The 16,795-nt window shown below is 53.9% G+C and overlaps 3 protein-coding genes across 3 annotated transcripts; 2 read left to right on the plus strand and 1 right to left on the minus strand.

Moving 5' to 3' along the window:
- Positions 1-2,383: 2,383 nt before the first annotated feature.
- Positions 2,384-4,058, minus strand: TRIREDRAFT_109078 (prenyltransferase; the record flags this gene model as incomplete). The annotated part of the gene is made up of 5 exons (XM_006966824.1): positions 2,384-2,636; positions 2,695-2,991; positions 3,064-3,181; positions 3,273-3,400; positions 3,469-4,058. 5 exons carry the CDS (start codon positions 4,056-4,058, stop codon positions 2,384-2,386), a joined length of 1,386 nt encoding a protein of 461 aa, XP_006966886.1.
- A 6,289-nt stretch (positions 4,059-10,347) lies between these two features.
- Positions 10,348-13,226, plus strand: TRIREDRAFT_22755 (uncharacterized protein; the record flags this gene model as incomplete). The annotated part of the gene is made up of 2 exons (XM_006966652.1): positions 10,348-13,043; positions 13,126-13,226. Exons 1-2 carry the CDS (start codon positions 10,622-10,624, stop codon positions 13,224-13,226), a joined length of 2,523 nt encoding a protein of 840 aa, XP_006966714.1. The 5' UTR covers positions 10,348-10,621.
- Positions 13,227-15,133: 1,907 nt separating this feature from the next.
- Positions 15,134-16,057, plus strand: TRIREDRAFT_109081 (uncharacterized protein; the record flags this gene model as incomplete). The annotated part of the gene is made up of 1 exon (XM_006966727.1): positions 15,134-16,057. The coding sequence occupies one exon, from the start codon at positions 15,134-15,136 to the stop codon at positions 16,055-16,057; it is 924 nt and encodes a 307-aa protein (XP_006966789.1).
- Between the last annotated feature and the right edge of the window lie 738 nt (positions 16,058-16,795).

Raw genomic sequence — 16,795 nt, forward strand, 5'->3', positions numbered from 1 at the left:
CTCCTCCTCGGACCCCCCTGGACAACATTCTATTGGGTCCCCGTGGTGACGGGACGACGACGGGTGACCAAGGCGATCTCGGCATAATCCGCCATGCCTGCCACATACATACATACATACATACAGCCCGCAACTCGTTGTACCGGCAAGGTATTTCGCTCACGACCAGAATTTGCTCCGGCATACCGTCGAGATTGAAAACACATACTATACTTTGTACTATACATACCTACTATACTTCACATTCATACCCTCATATGCTCTCTAAGAACATCGCCCACAGCGAACAGTGAATAGTACTACCGGCTTGTTACTGTTAGACTCCAGCATGGCTGGGGCCCTTCTTTTTTCCGCGTCAAGTCCGTCCGTACATAGGGGCCCCCAAATCCCATCAGATGATCTAGTATAGCCGGCGACTTAAGGCAACCAACTACTACTAGCCTTCTCGGCCTTGATATTACACGTCTCCACTGGGGTTTACATGGCGATAGCCGTCTGGCTTGCTTCTCTGTGCGCCTTTTTGCTCGGAGGAGATCCGGCCAGCGTTCAGTGGAACCTGGCTGTGTGTGATATCTTGACAAGTCATCGAGGAATCGAGAGACTAACAGGAAGAGCAAAACACTGGAAAAGAACTCGAGAGCCTGCCACACTGATCTGTAATCTATATAATGCCCACCAGCATGAGACCGCACCGAACATCTGCTCAAGTCGGGCAAACGTAAGCAAGCGTAGAGACGTGCAAGCTCAGCCTCCCTGCTTCCGGAATGATGAACTCTGATACAGAAACGTTTGAAAAATTAATTTGATCGAAACAAGAGGTCGTTTTTGCACGCAAGACATATGCGGAGTATCACCTACAGTACTGATACTCCCTGGGTAAGGCAATGCGATGTTGGTAAAAAAAGCGAGCCAAGTTGCTGGCGAATTCGACAGAGTCATTTTCTCAGGACTCATTCTCCCCGTCAGTACTCCTCCCCTCGTACGCCGGTTTGACTGGACCTACTATGACAGTATTTTCTTTTCTTTTCTTTTTTTTTTTTTTTTGTAAACACAAACCGTGTTGTAAGAGGCGTGAGCTGCCTTCTTTTGTGTTCCTGGCCCTTGTGCTGCTTTTGTTCGAAATTCTCCTCCTGCGCCATCTCCTCCTCTTGAGCGTGTACATACCCAGTATACCCATCCATCCACCTCCTCCGCACTCGCAATGAGAAGTCCCTGTCAGTAACTCCCCCCTCTTATCAGTCCAAATAGCTCCAGCAGACTAGGTTGTCATTTGTTATTACCTAGTACCTAGTATCAACAAAACAACCCGAGTCCTTTGCCGTAACCAACCGGATACAGATTTCCCTTGCCTTCGGGCCTTTCTCCCCTCCACCCAATCCACTCCTCCAAAATCGCCGGGACAAGGACCAGACTAAATAGAATAAAGGAAAAAAAAAATAAAAAAGAGAGAAGAGGCAAGCTTCACAAATGGACTTGACAAGGTGTCTATTGGCTCGCCTGAGCTAGCATGACCTCCTGTGCGACCAATATACGAGTAGCTTATGAGAGGCGAGCCAAAACCGTGGTTGAAATGGTGCCCGTTTTCTTGCTGCTTGGAGAGAGGGGGGTTTCCAGACGTTTTCTCCAAAAGGCTGGTTGTATGATCTGGGGTCGGATCACCTCGAACCAGAGCCAAAAGGGGGCGTGTGTCCAAAATTCGGGTATGGCTTATTCTACGATAGGAGTGGTATTTTGTAGGGAACCAAAGCACGGTAGGTTGTAGGTCTTCAAATCGCCCAGTTGGGTCGCCAACATACATGCAAGTCCTAGGGAAAGATATAGAACGCAGGTATATTTCTTGCCATGAGTATAAAATGAGAATCTGTACACCGAAAAAATATGAGAGAAAGATTTGCGAGCATTGTGAAATCGACTGCGTCCCCAATGGAAACGGACCTCCGTGATCGCACAATACATTGGCGCGTAGTCTCTCAGTTTGCATCACCCGGCTCCAGATACAACGTATCTCCATGTTGCAGTAGCACCTTCAGTACGTCTTCGCAATATTCGATGGAGTTGCTGGTGGTGGTGATACTCCGTGCTTCGTGGTAGAGAGTAACAGTCGATGGCTCGCTGCTAAACCACTTCGTCTGGCGTCTCAACGCGTTCCTGTTTCCATGAACCAGGAGCGCGCATTGTATCCAACCACCTGACAAACGCGTACTAGGTAGTCGTAGTACCCAGGAACCTTGTATCAGCGCGCAAGTGTGCTTGCGAGAGACAAAGAACCCTGGATGCACTGCGTCGAACGAGCTGCTCCTCGTCGACCATTCTGCTAGTACAAGCCACCACTTGTCAGGATGACATTCGACACCTTTAGCGGTCAATCGCCTTCTGCGTCACGCTAGAAGCCCTCCTTTGACAGGAAGTGGCTTCGAATGGCCTTGACTCTATGCGGAGGGATTGCGTAGACGGGATGGGTGGTCGCAATGCGGTCCTCTTCATCGAAAATCTGGACACCGCCCGTGTGAGGTGACGCCTCCCAGCGATCGTCCCCCAGGAGGGTCTCATCGGCACGAGAGGCAACAAAACGCCACTTGGTCTGCGCGGAACTGAGGCCGGACAGAACGTAGCAGGAGTGGTACGCGTCAGAGTATCTGTCTAGATATCAGTGAATTGTCCTTGAGGACTTTCCCCCTACGAGCGAGCACCTACTTGCTGGGTTTGTCCCTCAAGCCACCTCTCTTGGACATGTCTTGACAGCAGCAGAGGATGTACCGGATGAGTCCATTCCTGCTAAACAGGCTGTCGTCTTCCTCCGTGGCTTCAAGCGGCTGGCTTGAAGGGCTAGCAGTCGGACCGCTCAGACTGGCCTCGATCAGGGGCCAACATCCGCCGACCCAGTGGCTATAACAGCCGTCGACAAGCTTGTTTGTGCGGCCTGAAAAGCCACCCTCTGGGGCATACTGGCGAGATGAGAGCCAGGAGATGAGGCGTGGCATATCCATATACCTACCATGAAGAAATTGGGTCAGAACGCAGTGCTTGGCAACAAAGCGAGCAGCCTGGGAGCGAAAAACTTACTTTCGAACGCTTCGGTGCGGTGAATCAATGATGGACAGGCATCCCAGAGCGCAGAATGCATATGCGCCGTGTGCTTCAACACCGTGCTTTGCCGACACACCTCCCTCATACGTCTGGCCTGAAATGCGTCGTTTTGTTAGAGAGGATGAGAGAAAGAAAGAATGGCGATCAAGACAGAGATCGGCCAACGACCGAGAGAGACAACTTACACAGTCGCACCCATTCGCCTAGTCCGCTCAGAAGATCGGTATGGCCGCCGGCACGAGCGGGAGACTCAGGTGACAGATTCAAGGGCAGGTTGAGTAGTGAAATCACAACAGACGCACAGTAAGCACCCCTTGAGCGAGACGTCAGTTGGAAAGCCCTGACATCACAGCGTGGGCGTGTGAGAGCTCAGAAACATACCTAACATCTTCCTCACCCCCAACGGCCATTTGAAACCCGCCGTCTGGCTGCTTGAGCTGGCACAACCACTTCCACATGCTCCTCCTGTCGACCACGTCGTAGGCCTCCTCCCCGCCGACCAACGCTAGCGAAAGAACAACCGCGTATGTGGTGGCGAGGTGCGATGCCTGGCCGAAACCGCCTCCAAACCCTCCGGTCGGGTTCTGTATGGAGCGCACCGTCTCGACGAGCCTGGCGCGATAAGGCTCGACGTCCTCACCAAGGAGAGACAAGGCGTTGAGGCACCAGTAGAATATCCAGGGGCGGCTTGGATCCGCCCCCACGTACGCGCCCGGCAGCGCGCCCAGCTGCTTCCGCAAGAATCTTGCGTGCCGTTCCCTGTCCAGGCGCGGGACGCCGTGGGCGTTGACCTTGTCGTGCTCCAGGCCGCTCAGGAAGGGCAGACACTCGTCGACAGTCTCGTCCTGGAGGTGCGATGAGTCCGTCTCCAGCTCGTCGCGGATCACGGGCGGCTGCGTGAAGAGGCTGGGGATGGACGGCCCAGCCGCATGTGCCGGGCCCGGCTGCTGTCCCACGGCTGCTGCGGCCATGTTGGCGTTGTTTCTCAGTTGATGCTTGAAGAGTACTCGAGGACGGCTGCGGAAAGGTGCTCGAGATTTCATCATGCGGAACTTCAGGGTCTGGTCATCCTTTTCAGCTGGACAAGGACAGGCAAATGTCAGTTTCAGACCCCGCTCATCCTCCCACCTTTGCTGGCGCTTGGAGCTACCGATTGACAAGCTGCCTCGGGAAAAGGCACCCGACGCTCTCGGCTCTCACGGTAGCAGATGGTAGTACTAGACGGACAGCTTCAGCTTCAGGCCCGGACGAGCAACAGAACAATGGGAAGACGAGGTCGAGGCCGTTGGCATTGTTGCCGGCAATATCCCGGGTAGCGAAATAGCGCGGCCCCTCTCCCCTCACACGCCCACTTTGACCGCTCTCTCTGTTAGATGCTGGTAGCGACTTGTTCTGGGAGCTTACATGTAACCTCCTCGCTCGGCCACGGCTGAGGACCAACGCTCAAGAGCGGACAAGATCCTGGTGAGGCTGAGACCAAAGGATCGGAGCAGATGTGACGCCTCGGGGCAACAGCAACATTGTCAGTTGCGCCATCACCACCCCGGTGAGAGTCGCCGCATGTGGCTCCCTCTCCCTCACCAGCTGAATGCTTGGAGGCATGGCTTGAATCTACATTCGTTGGATGCCTTGTGGCTTTAGCATTCGAAGCTTAACGTTAGTGGCGACTGATTGAATGCCATTCAATGAGATTTGCTTTGAACGGTTTGCGACATGGCTGGGGTTAGAACCGTTGCTAGAAGATTAAGATCTATTCTCTTCGCGTTCCGGTTGCGCCTCATCATGCATGGCTCGCTCATATTCTTCCCATTCGAGACGAAGTTGACATGTACTGAAAAGCTCGCTTGTAGTGTCTGTGAGCGTCTATCAAATACATGAGGAGCAACCCTCAATTTGATTCAAGGATCGAAACCGGCGAGTGGTGATGACTACACTTCTGACACTCGATCAATGGTCATCTGGGTGGGTGTATATCCCTGTTGCGAGTAAAGCCAGTCGACGTACATTCAGCCCTCTTGTCAAGGGAGAACCGGACGGCTGGAAAGTTAGCAACTTGATGCCTGTCCTTGATGTCTGCTACTAGCTGCCAGGCACTCAACGAGGATCATGATCTTACAAACCGCCGGCGGAATACTATCCTGGCCATGGAAGCTGCATATCCTGGTGGTGATACTGTAGTTGATGCTACTTTTCCTTCTAGAAGACTTTGCAACCCTGGAAGTCAGCCCATCGTCCGCCGACAAGCTGATCGTCTCTCCACACTAATAAGAATGGCATGGACTGTGGCTCATCAGTGGCCGGACTCATCCGGATTTCCACATTGCTCTGTGCGATGAGGCAGCAAAACGATATTCCCGTTGCCGAGTCGCACGATGACGGATAACAGGGAACAAGCCCGTTTCGAGTCATGATGCTTGTGGGGCCAGTCAAACCTCGAGGGCTGTCGATGTCAGGAATCAGAATGCCAGGAGGCGATGCGGCCGGTAATTGTAATAGTACTAGCAGGACTGGACGTCGACCGAGAAAGACCACGAGCTCGCCCAAGTGAACTGAGAGCAAGGGTTGACAAGTACTAGTATACCGGACCTTCCCAGAATTGATACTCCGATTAGTTGTAATGGGATGACATTCATGTGAAAAACGTCATGAACAACTGCAGCTTCGGGTTGTCAAGCTCTGATCAAGACCCGATAAGTGGCATCGGAATGTGCGTTGGCCTGGAAAAGCTGTCATGGGACAAGCATCAGCATCCCTGCCAACAAATCTTCACATGTTGCTTCTTCCGACCACGATATGATGGAAAAAGTCCCTTGACCCATCAAATAGCCCGGTGGCAACATCACCAGGGGACAAAGAAAAACCCTTTGTCAAAAGATATGGATCAACCGAGCGTCCTATCAGTTCTCCTTTTGGTGAGTCGGAGTCGAACGCGCTTCAACAAGCTTGATACGCCTATCACCAGCCGCACAGGGTTCGAGACCTGTCGTCTGTGCAGGGACCCCCCAGTCGGCTCCTGGGCGGGCTTCTCCATCGCCCTCTCTCTCAATTCTCCCAGATCTTCAGAGTGGGTAATGTGATCTTGTGTCTCAGACTGCCGAGGGCAGAATGTAACACTCACTCATCATCAGCCTGAGGCGGGGTTAGGCCGGGACACGTTCGCGCCGAGGACTGCTTTTAGAGTCTTCTGCTGGCTAGTCTGGTACCATTAACAGGGCCCTTTCTGAAGCATCGCAGAGGGTCCGTTTCTCATCCATGTCTCTATCGCCCAGCGAAGAAGGGTTATGGCGTTGGCGTTGGCGCTCTAACCCTGCCGACTCCGGTGGCTGGCGATGGGTCCTCGCCTCCCCAGGGAGGGGGAGACCCTGTTAGTAGGCGCAGGGCATCGTAGCAAAAAATAGGACGAGATCGTGCGCTCCAGTCTGGCCAAGAACAGCACGTTTGTTTGAAGAGGCGCTGCAGCTAGTGGCAGCAAGGGAAAACAGAGGCAGGGCAGGGCAGGGCATCGCATCGTGCAAACGCTGTTGCAGGGGGCCATAGTGGTTGGGCAGCGGAGCGTTTGCGGGCAAGTCGAGTGGCGAGGGAGCAAGATTCTGGTAGGAAAAGTCAGGCGAGGAGCGGCAGAAACGCGGCATTGTTGGAGCCATATCGTATGCGAATGCATGACAACTGCCAGCACTAGAACAGACGCGCGCCGCGCGTGTTGTTCGTGTACGAGTCCTTGGATGGAGCACCATCGGCAACGGCGTTACGGAGTTCTATGTCGAATGAGTTGATTGTCGGCCAGCGGGTCCAGTTGGCGAGGCTCCTCGTGCAATATGGTGTCAGAACAAGCATTCGATATTACTCGTAGTCCTGTGCTTGTTGCTTGTCAGCATATTGTAGCGGTAATATTATCACAATGAAGACTGATCCAGCATGGCTGCTGACTGGACATTGCAACGACGCGGCCGTCACCGAGGCACATGTGCATTCGTTTGTACAAGTAATAAGCAGCTGTCGACCAAGTACGAGTACTTGCATTTCGGCGGCTCACGCGCTGCTGGACGTGTATTATCCGTTGGGCATATACTCGGTCGAATAGGTCTTGCTGCCTGCATCGTCACGCCGGCAAAGAAGGACAGACGACGCAGATGACGACGGTATCTGCCCGAAGGCCAGCATCCAATACCTACGTCAAACGCTCCCCTTGTCTCTGCATCAAGTTTCCGAGTCCCTGCTTTGCTGTGCAATGGTCCGGCCAATGTCCACCAAAGGGTTAGCCGGATGCAGGAATTGAGACCAAGCACTCTGTACATACTGTAATAAGGGCACATGGAACTCCCGCATGCATATCTCAATGATGATCGATCACCAAAGTACGTGAATACCGATCTAGCTGGATTCTGCTTGGGCTCACCTTGTTGCTGCAAGCCTCGCCACAGCCAAAAATGAGATCTATGCATGTCTCGAACTCAACTTTGCCTAGGCGTGGTGTAGCTGGCCTAGGCCTCAGGCAAAGGGAGGCGAGTCTGGAGGAGGAGGAGGGGGGAAGAGGTTTGGCTCAGACTAATGACCATGTACGAATATGTACGGGTACGTGTAATATCTCACGACGTTCGTGTGCCACAGGGCGGAGAGTCTCGGCAGGCTGCTCCTCGTGCATGTATGAGGACACACGATTTTGCAAAGGTGATGTCGTTGGCATACCTACCCGACTGGTTCACGGCTGACGCGAGCGCCGTGGCAAGCCCATCTTTGTCCGAATGATGGTGGCACGACTTCGCGTACGTTACTTGGCACAGCACTTGGCTCTCGATTCGTACCACTCGGACTCCGCGTACGAGTAGCAGAGCAGCAGATCTCCAGCATCGGGTCTGGCCTTGGTCGGTGATAAGGGTCTAGCTGGAGTCTTAGCTGCTCTGGTGTGCACGCCACAAATTGACAGCGCATCAAGCCTCTGCCGCGCTCGACCAGGCAATGCATCAGCGGCGACGGGGCCAGCGAGTGGGAGGATGGCATGTGTACGAGGGGATCCCGGGACTCTGGGGACGGATGGGGCGGCTAAGCAGGGAAGCCGGCTGTTCTCAGTTCTTGATTCCTTGTGTTCTTTGCTGATCCATGGCGCGATGCTATTGGATCCTCAGTCAGTGCTTGTACTCGTAGTAGTAGTATCATGCTTGGTCGACAGGCAAGGCCGGGGCATCTCCCTGTCCAGAAGCCCAAAAGAATCTGCTGCGAAGCCAGAAGACGCCGTTTCGTATCCACTGGCCTGGCAGTCTCTCGCGCTCCCTCTCTCACATCTCTCTTTCTCTGTTGCTTTGAGTTTTTCCTTGCCGTTCCGATGGCCCTTGCTGCAATGGAACCTTGACAGGGGGCCGTGATGGAGGAGAAGAAAAAGAAGAAGTAGAAGAAGCTGGAGCTTGATGTGGCTCGCTCGAATCGCGTAGAGCCGGTTGGGCCACGGGGGCGATATACGATGCGCTGTTCAGAGCATGTACATACCTACGTACGTATGGTATGTACGAGCATGTAGGTCTGAAGCAACCCTCGTATGGACGTATCATCGCATGTATTTGGACGGAGCGCATGTGCAGCATGAGGCGTTTGTTCGGATGTGGAAACGTGCCAGCAGACGTGGCAGCCCAGATCTGGCCGCACGCCAGAGACGACGGGCTCCGGAATGGAACGCCGTTCCTTGGTGTCTGCGTCTCTGCACGAGTACGTACTATGTGCGTGTACGTACATGACGATAGTAGAACTCGTACAGTATGTACTGAGGGAGAGTCATGATGCAGGGCGTCGCTCCGTTTTTCCGCGCCCAGAAACGATGCTACTGCAGCGCTTCTTTGCGGCCGTGATGGCTTCAGTCGTCGTCGTCGCGCGAGTCGAAGGGAACGGGATCCCCGCTAGATTAGGTTAGGCGGGCAGCTCGGACTTGCGTTTACTAGCACCAGCACCAGCACCAGCGCCAGCAGCAGTACATACATGTACATACCTAGGTACAGTAGCACGAAAGAGCACAGACGCTCAAACGGCTGCTTCGTGCTCCTCTGCTGGTTCTCGTACAGTACAGTAGGCGAGGTGTGTAATATGTACTTGTGTGTCCCGGCAATGGATGCAGCTATCGCAGGTATTGTCAGGACCAGCATCATGACAGCAAGCAGCACAGACAAGCGACAGCCTCCCTGCCCCAGTCGAGATGCTGGGAGCTGCTGGCAAGGAAGGACCCTTCGGATCGATCCTTTCTCTCCTGCGGTGTCTCGCCCCCCCGGTGCCCCTCCTGCTCCGATACGTGCGAACATGCAGACCCCGACACTGTACATCTTCGAGAGACGGCCAGCGCAGCACAGTGCGGCATGCAGCTTGCGAGTGACGGTTCCAGCAGCACCAGCAACCAGCACCAACAGCAGCACCAGGACCAGCACCAGGACCAGCACCAGCATACGAGAGTAGGTACCATTGCGCCCATTGGTGGAGCTCGACTGGAGAGGAATGTGGTGGTGCCATAGGCTCGCAGCATTGGGTGCACAGTGCCAGATGCGCCAGCCCCCCCTCCAGGCCCGGCGACACAGTGCATTGTTGGAACCTAGGTAGCTGCCCTGGAGGGCTATAGCGCTCTGTGCCCCCCCTCTGGGGGCCCGCTGCGACCCCTCCGCGCCCCTCTGTGGCCCTCTGTGGCCCCTCTGTAGCTTGCTGGGGCCCTCGCTGTGGCCCTCGCTGGATCGCCGGCCGGCAGCCCCGCCGCCGTGCAGCTGCAGATGTGCCTTGGCGGCGCCCATTGGCTGCTCGTCCCGGGCCGGGGCTGGGCGACTGGGCTCACCGCCTCTTCACGCCTGCGACGCCCCCCCGCCCGCGATGCCTCCAAATCATGCCAACCCGCCGACCACCCACTCCAACCGCCAGCGTCCCTCCATCTCCAGTCCTCAGTTTTGTGATATCGATCCCGTCACTTGCTCACTCAGTCACTCACTGACTGACTGACTGACTGCTTGCCTGCTACTACCACCTACTACCACCTACTGCTACCTACTGCTACCTACCTACGCCATAATACTACCACCGCCAGAGTAGCACGCACAGTCGCATCGCAGCTGTACAGTCGCCATACAGTCGCCATACACAGTAAACGGCACTGCTCGTCTGCTCTATGCTGCTTGCTTGCTTGCTTGCTTGCCCGGACTGACTGTGTGTGACTGTCCCATCCATCGACAGCACTATCAGTCTCTCGACCTTATCCCACTCACAGACACACTGACTGGGCGCCCGTGTCTCGTTCTAGGCACCCAGAAAAAGCCTTCCATAGCGCCGTCCAGCTGGCCTGCAGCAAACCGTTTCGTTTCTCTCGCACCCCCGGACGCTTCTCTTCCCTCTTCCTTTTTTTCCCTTTCTCTCCCCGCCGTAATCCCCGATCATCCCTCTCAACGCCCAGTGCCAGCAAGCATCACGAAAGAGCGGTGTCAACGCCTCAGATCTTGATACAATACAGACGCCCTTTGCCCGCATCCAAGCGTTCCGCTTGAATTGTTCCCTCTCTTCCCTCTCTTTCTCCCCCAGAATGACCCTCGACTACAATGTCAACGGCGGGGGCGATGCCTTACTCGATCTGACCTACGAACAACACCAGCGGGACCGGGCTGCTGCGTACAGCTACTCGACATCAACCACTGCTCACTCGAGTCCTGGCCCTGCGTCTAACCTCGTCACCGGCTCGTGGAATCTGCCCATCGACATGAACGCCAACGCCGGCTCGTCTCAGGGAGCTCGAGGCAGCTCCCCGGAGGAATACCACCCAAACTCGCCTCTCTCACACATGTCCAGCCCTCACAGCCACCACTCACCGGCTCAGCACTCGCCCTACCAGCAACCCACAAACCCGTTGACCGACTGGGCTCTTCACCACCACCAGCAACAGGCTGCTTCCGCGGCGCAGCAGCACCAGGTTTTGCCCGCCCACGACCTGACGCAGTACATCCAGGACTCCCTGTTGAACTTCAACAACACCTTTTCTGGATACCATCATGTCGACTATCTACCGGCCACGACGCAGGCTGCGATGCAGACGCATTTGCTCGAGTCGCCCTTCAGCTCGATGCCTGCTCTGGATGATACCGCACACGCAATGCACTGGGGAGGCGCGGGCATGGGAAATTGGCAGGACTTTCAAAACACCCTGCAGCTGGACGGGCTGCAGACCGTTGGCAGCAACTCGCCCACTGGAACCTACCTCGAGGTGCTCTCATTACCGTCTTCGTCCTCTGGCGATGGCTGGGCCATGGTGGACTGGGGGCATCCCGGCCACGAGCTCTTCCAGCCTACGCCCAGTGCCGCCATCTTCAACCCCTCCCAGACACTGCACTTGAGGACCAACTCGGATTCCTCCGACGGCCGCAACTCGGTCGAAATCGGTAGCTTTGAGGAAGTTGCCCCCTTTCCCTATTCGCCCTTCTCACCAGACTCTGATGGCCAAGCCGAGAACCACAACAACGGCCACCGGAACTGCTACTCGGCCGATGGCCATCATCACCACCATGATCACAGCCATAGCCATGGTCATACCCATGGCCACAGCCATAGTCACAGTCACAGTCACAGCCACGTCCACAGTCCCATCGCGGTGACTGCCCCAGTCTCCCTCAAGGGCGAGTCGTCTGCCCGTCACAGCCCTGGCAGCGGAGCGGGCTCGGTATCCCCCTCTTCGTCCAGCACCACCTCAAGGAGGAGTGCCGGAAGTGCTGGCATTCGCAAGAGCCCGATTGCCAAGGCACCCAAAACCGTCGTCAGGCGCGTCTCCAATGGAAAGAAGGATGGATCTGTCGAGAAGAAGGTGGGCCGTAGAAAGGGCCCTCTTTTGCCAGAGCAGCGAAAGCAAGCCAGCGAGATAAGAAAGCTGCGTGCTTGCCTGCGATGCAAATTCCTTAAGAAGACTTGCGATAAGGGAGAGCCCTGCGCTGGATGCCAGCCGTCTCACGCCCGCCTCTGGCAGGTCCCCTGCACGCGGATCGACATCAAGGACATTGGCTACTTCATGAAGGACTGGAAGGCCGACTATGAGAGGCACATGGACCGTGGAGTGTCCGTCTACAATGTCAAGGGCTTCGCGCAGAAGGAGACGCTCATGTGGATCACCCACGGCTACGGCTTTGCCCTGCCCGTCATGGTCCGCGAGGTCTTTGTTGCCGATGACAGCTGCTTCTCCGTCGAGTGGGTCGAGTCGTACGTTGCCTCCAACGACACCATCGACTTTGAGACTCGGACTGAGAAGCTCGATGTCGGTGCCGAGGGCATTCGCATCGACGCTCTCTCCGAGTACCTCGACAAGCACATCGAGGGTCCGTTTGAGGACTTCATCGACGACCACTTCGAGGGCACTCCCTTCATCACCGAGATCCTCAAGACTGCCCACCGCTACTACGTCAAGGAGAAGATGCCCGTCATCCGAAAGGCCCTGAAGCTGGTCCTTGCCTACAACCTGACCATGCACATCACCATGGTCGAGAGCCAGGGATCCGAGATGCCCCTTGACGGCCAGATCGACGACGAGGACTCCAAGTACTACGGCCGCACCGTTGCGCCTGTCATGATCAACTTCCAGATTAAGTGTGCTCTGGCTGACATGTGGCGCGAGCTTCAGAAGGACATCCTGGAGGAGCTCTCTGCCCTCTACTCGGGTGTCTACAGCGGCGAGAAGATGAAGAACTGGCCGACCATCTTCCTTCTGGCGTCCATCCTGCTCGCCGTGTGGGAGGAGATGCAGTTTGACTGCCACTACCGCGTGCCAGACCCCGTGGCGGTGAACAAGTTCTGCAACGACATGGAAACGACCCCTGTCGGTGTTATTGTGGGCCTCTTCCACGCCATCTCTCAGAAGCTCCCGGCCTTCACCGACTGGGACACGCGTGAGCACGGCCACCTGCTTCACAACAATGTTGCCGTCTGTGATGCCATGACTGAGGTGCGACAGCATGTTCTCAAGCATGGTAAGTTTGCACCTTTTCGTGTCCCGTCGGACATGACCCGAAAAGTTGACGAAAGTGTATGCTAACAAACTATGTTTTACAGAGGCTTACCTGCGAACCCGGAGAGAAGCCAAGTTTGACCGCTACGATTTTGATTCGCTTTCGAACAAGTTCTTGTCGAAGCTTGTTATCCGGGCCAACTAATTTCTAATCGTTTTTTCTTGTCTGTTTCAACCTCTCATCATCGCCGTCTCCTTGGGGACTGGCCCGGTAGACGCGCTCGTCACCATCATTTTCATACTCCTTCACGACTTTCCTTTCACATGAACATGTTATTCACGGTCATTCAGCGACGGCGTTGTGATAAGATTCTCTTCATAAATCTTTGAGAACGACTTTTGAGCTCGCGATCTGCTTCACCTTAGCGTTCCTATTCTCTTCATCGGTTGACCGCCGCCATGCAACACGACGTTATTGCGAAATGTCTTACGAGCTTGATATGACTTTCTTCCACGAATGTATGACTTGAAGAAGAAGACCTCTCCTTTCATCCTCTCTATCTCTCTCTCTCACTCTCTGCATCTTTTATTGCTCCGGAGGACTCTTTCTCCATTTCTGGCAGCTCATCGGGTTTTGATTTTTTTACACACGGGAATCTTGCGGTTTGATATATCTTTCAGTTTTGCTCTTTGCGGCGGAGAGGCGGACACTCTCGACTATGTTCTCAATGTTGCATGATGTAGTGGCTTGAAATCTACGGCGAGTGGCTATGCAGCATAGACGAACATGCATGGTATAAGGCGCCTTGGGCCACGGCTTTCGACATGGCCTCGGATGGAGCGGGATGATTTGACATGCCTTGACCAGTTAGGCAGTTGGGTGCGATGGCTGGGTATGCCACGAATAAAAAAGGCTTTGACTATTGTTAATGGAAGCAAATGTGTCTCAGGGTGCCGTCTCGAGTGTGATGAATGTGTCTGTACAAAATTCTGTGTAAGTCGGTTGGCCCATGGCGTGACTGGAGGTCTGCGTAGTATACAGCTGGTTCTTCAAGTACTGACCACGATTCTTTTGAAGATTCCGTCTCTTTGAGTCGCCGCATCTTACACTATCCTGTCAAGTGTCTGGCCAGCGGATAAGGAGGGAGTGCGAGTGGCGAGTTGGCGTCCTAGGCCATATTGGCTGGTAGAGAGTAGTAGAGATGTTTACCAAATGAGCCTTGAGGCCACACACAAACTAGCACGGCGAAGAAACGGAGTGCCGGATAGGAGTTGCAGAGACCATGTGAAGCTTTGTCGGGGAGGAATAAGAACAAAAATGCCATATACTATTGGCTGGGGGCAGTCTCGGAAGCACGCAGGCCTAGTTCAATCGCAAAGAAAGTATATCTATTGAACATTGAGACTGTATACAATCTATTTGAAACGTAGCGACTAGACTTAATCTCTTCTAAATCTATCGACCGGGAATCGAAAGGAACAAAATCCTTGAGCTTAGCAGGCAAAGACGGAAGTTGGGTCAGATACTGGAAAGCAGTGGAGAGAAAGCTCCTGAAGCTGTGATGAGACATGGAGAACTTGGGTAATCAGGATAGCAGCGTAGCGATTGATGGGCTATATGCTTCACATCTGTACATGACACTCAGGGACTCCGAGAATCGTTGTTTAAGCAATAATAGCTTCATCTTTGCCCAATTTCGTTTGGAGCAGATGTCTTCCGCAGTAGTCCTCGTAGCAGAGCAAACCCTGCGGCTGGCAAGGCTGTGAGAAGCATAGAGGCATCGACTCCGTTAGGTACTTGTTGTTACCCTCATTCGGCAGCTGGCGGCAAGGTCACTTCATGTGATGCGTGCACCTGCAGTGCACGCAGCTGGCCTTCTCATGCCCGATCTCTTGTTTCCTCAGGCCACACAGCTGTTCAGCACGCCTATATATTCCAGGCACTTTCTCCCTCGCCCTTATCTTCTCTCTTCTCTCTTCTATCCCACTCCTTTCACTCATCTCATCCCATCTTTTCTCTTGATCACTCTATAAGTTTCTCAAGTGTAGCCTCTTTGGTCAACATCTCTGTGTATTCATTCCACTCAAACTGCGCCCAGCTCAACTCTCAAGATGGCGGATCCTTCAATGAGATTCTCCATGCAAAACAAACTCGACCCAGACACGATGGAGGCCTACGTCCACAACCAGAGACATGCCCTCGATTATCTTGTTGCCAAGGGTCACATCACCATCAACAAAACCTCCGTCATCCGTCTCAACGAGCATGGCCTCTTGTGCGCTGATGGAGATGAAATCGTGCCAGAGGAGACTCTCCGCAAGGAGCCACGCCTGTTTCAAGCTGGTGCTGATGCTGGTGCTCAGCAAGCTATCCACTCGTCTCTATTGGATAGCCTCTTTCATGTTGCGCCATTGGAGAGTATGGATCCAGCAACAAGCTATTCCACGGTCATCTCCATCCTGGACAGCCTACCGAAGGCGACTCACATTGCTTGGAAAGCCTTACGGACCGAATTGAGAGCTACTCATGCGCATAAGAGATCAAAGTCGGCTCTACGCGAGGCCGTTGAGGAGGCTTGCGAGGAAGACGACTCTGACTGGAAGGCGTTTGAATTCTTCACGAGAGCCTGCGAAGACGGACCGAAGTTCATCAATATTCAGCAAACCATGAAAACTTTGTACAGACTCGTTGGCGTCCAAGTCAGATACTACCACGATCTGAAGCACGCCCATCCGTATGGCAGGGCCGAGCTTCACGATGCTGAAACAGCCGACGCGATATTTCTAGTGTTGGGCATCCTCCAGTACATCCAAAGTTACAGCCCCGAGGAGTCGGGTCGCATTTATCTCATGCTGCGAACAAAGTGTCGGCATCTGGAGAGCCTCCTTCTCAAGACCAGGGTGACTCATCAGTTTCGTCGGTTCATGGAGCTTCATATCGACCAGACTGACGGAAATGACGTCAAAGAGGAAAGTGACGAGGAGGTTCAAGAGAAATTACAGCCAAAGAAGAGACGGCGTTGTGTGAATGTCTAAAAAGGCATATCTGCAGCCAATGTCTCTCAGAACGCACATGGCACAATGCAGCTTAAAAACTGCGATTACTTACGGAATTTCACTTGATATTACCTAGGTATGCTTGGCTTGGAAGGCATTACAACCACTGGTTATTTTGCGCCACAGAAGCATAAGCGAATGAGGCCGCAGCAGTCGCAATTCAGGACGGAGAAGGACATTACAAGTGCAAGGGAAGAAAGACTTGAATCGGGCACGGCTGGTCCTGCAGTACATGCTTGGAGGGCCTCGAATTGAATGCTATTATCTGCTGAACAGGCAAAATGGTAGCACAGGGAAGCGGCAGGGACGGAGTCGAAAAGTTGGGAGAATCTGCTATTCATCTTCTGATAATTTCATTTTGCACCATATGCTATGGTCTTGTTCTCTCTATGCTCCTCTCTGGAGGCGAGAGTTGCGGCCGTCCGAGTCTTTTTTCTTTACGGTTTCATGGATTGAGTGCAAACACAGTCGTAAAGTTGGTGTTTATAAGATCTACCACAACGCTGCGATGGACCAACGTTGATACTCTGCTCCGTTCCCGTCTATATTAATGGGCACCTTTGGGCTGCTAAAGAAATACAACCCCTGGCAATTTCAGATCAGATCATCTCAGCTAATTACCACCGGTAGAGCTACTAGACATGCGGTGGAAAGAAAAGACGGGAATGAAATCGTTTAACGCCAGATTTCTGTACCTCAGTCTACCTGGTATGGACA

The sequence above is a fragment of the Trichoderma reesei genome (assembly GCF_000167675.1).
Source record: "Trichoderma reesei QM6a unplaced genomic scaffold TRIREscaffold_14, whole genome shotgun sequence".
Taxonomy (NCBI): Eukaryota; Fungi; Ascomycota; class Sordariomycetes; order Hypocreales; family Hypocreaceae; genus Trichoderma; species Trichoderma reesei.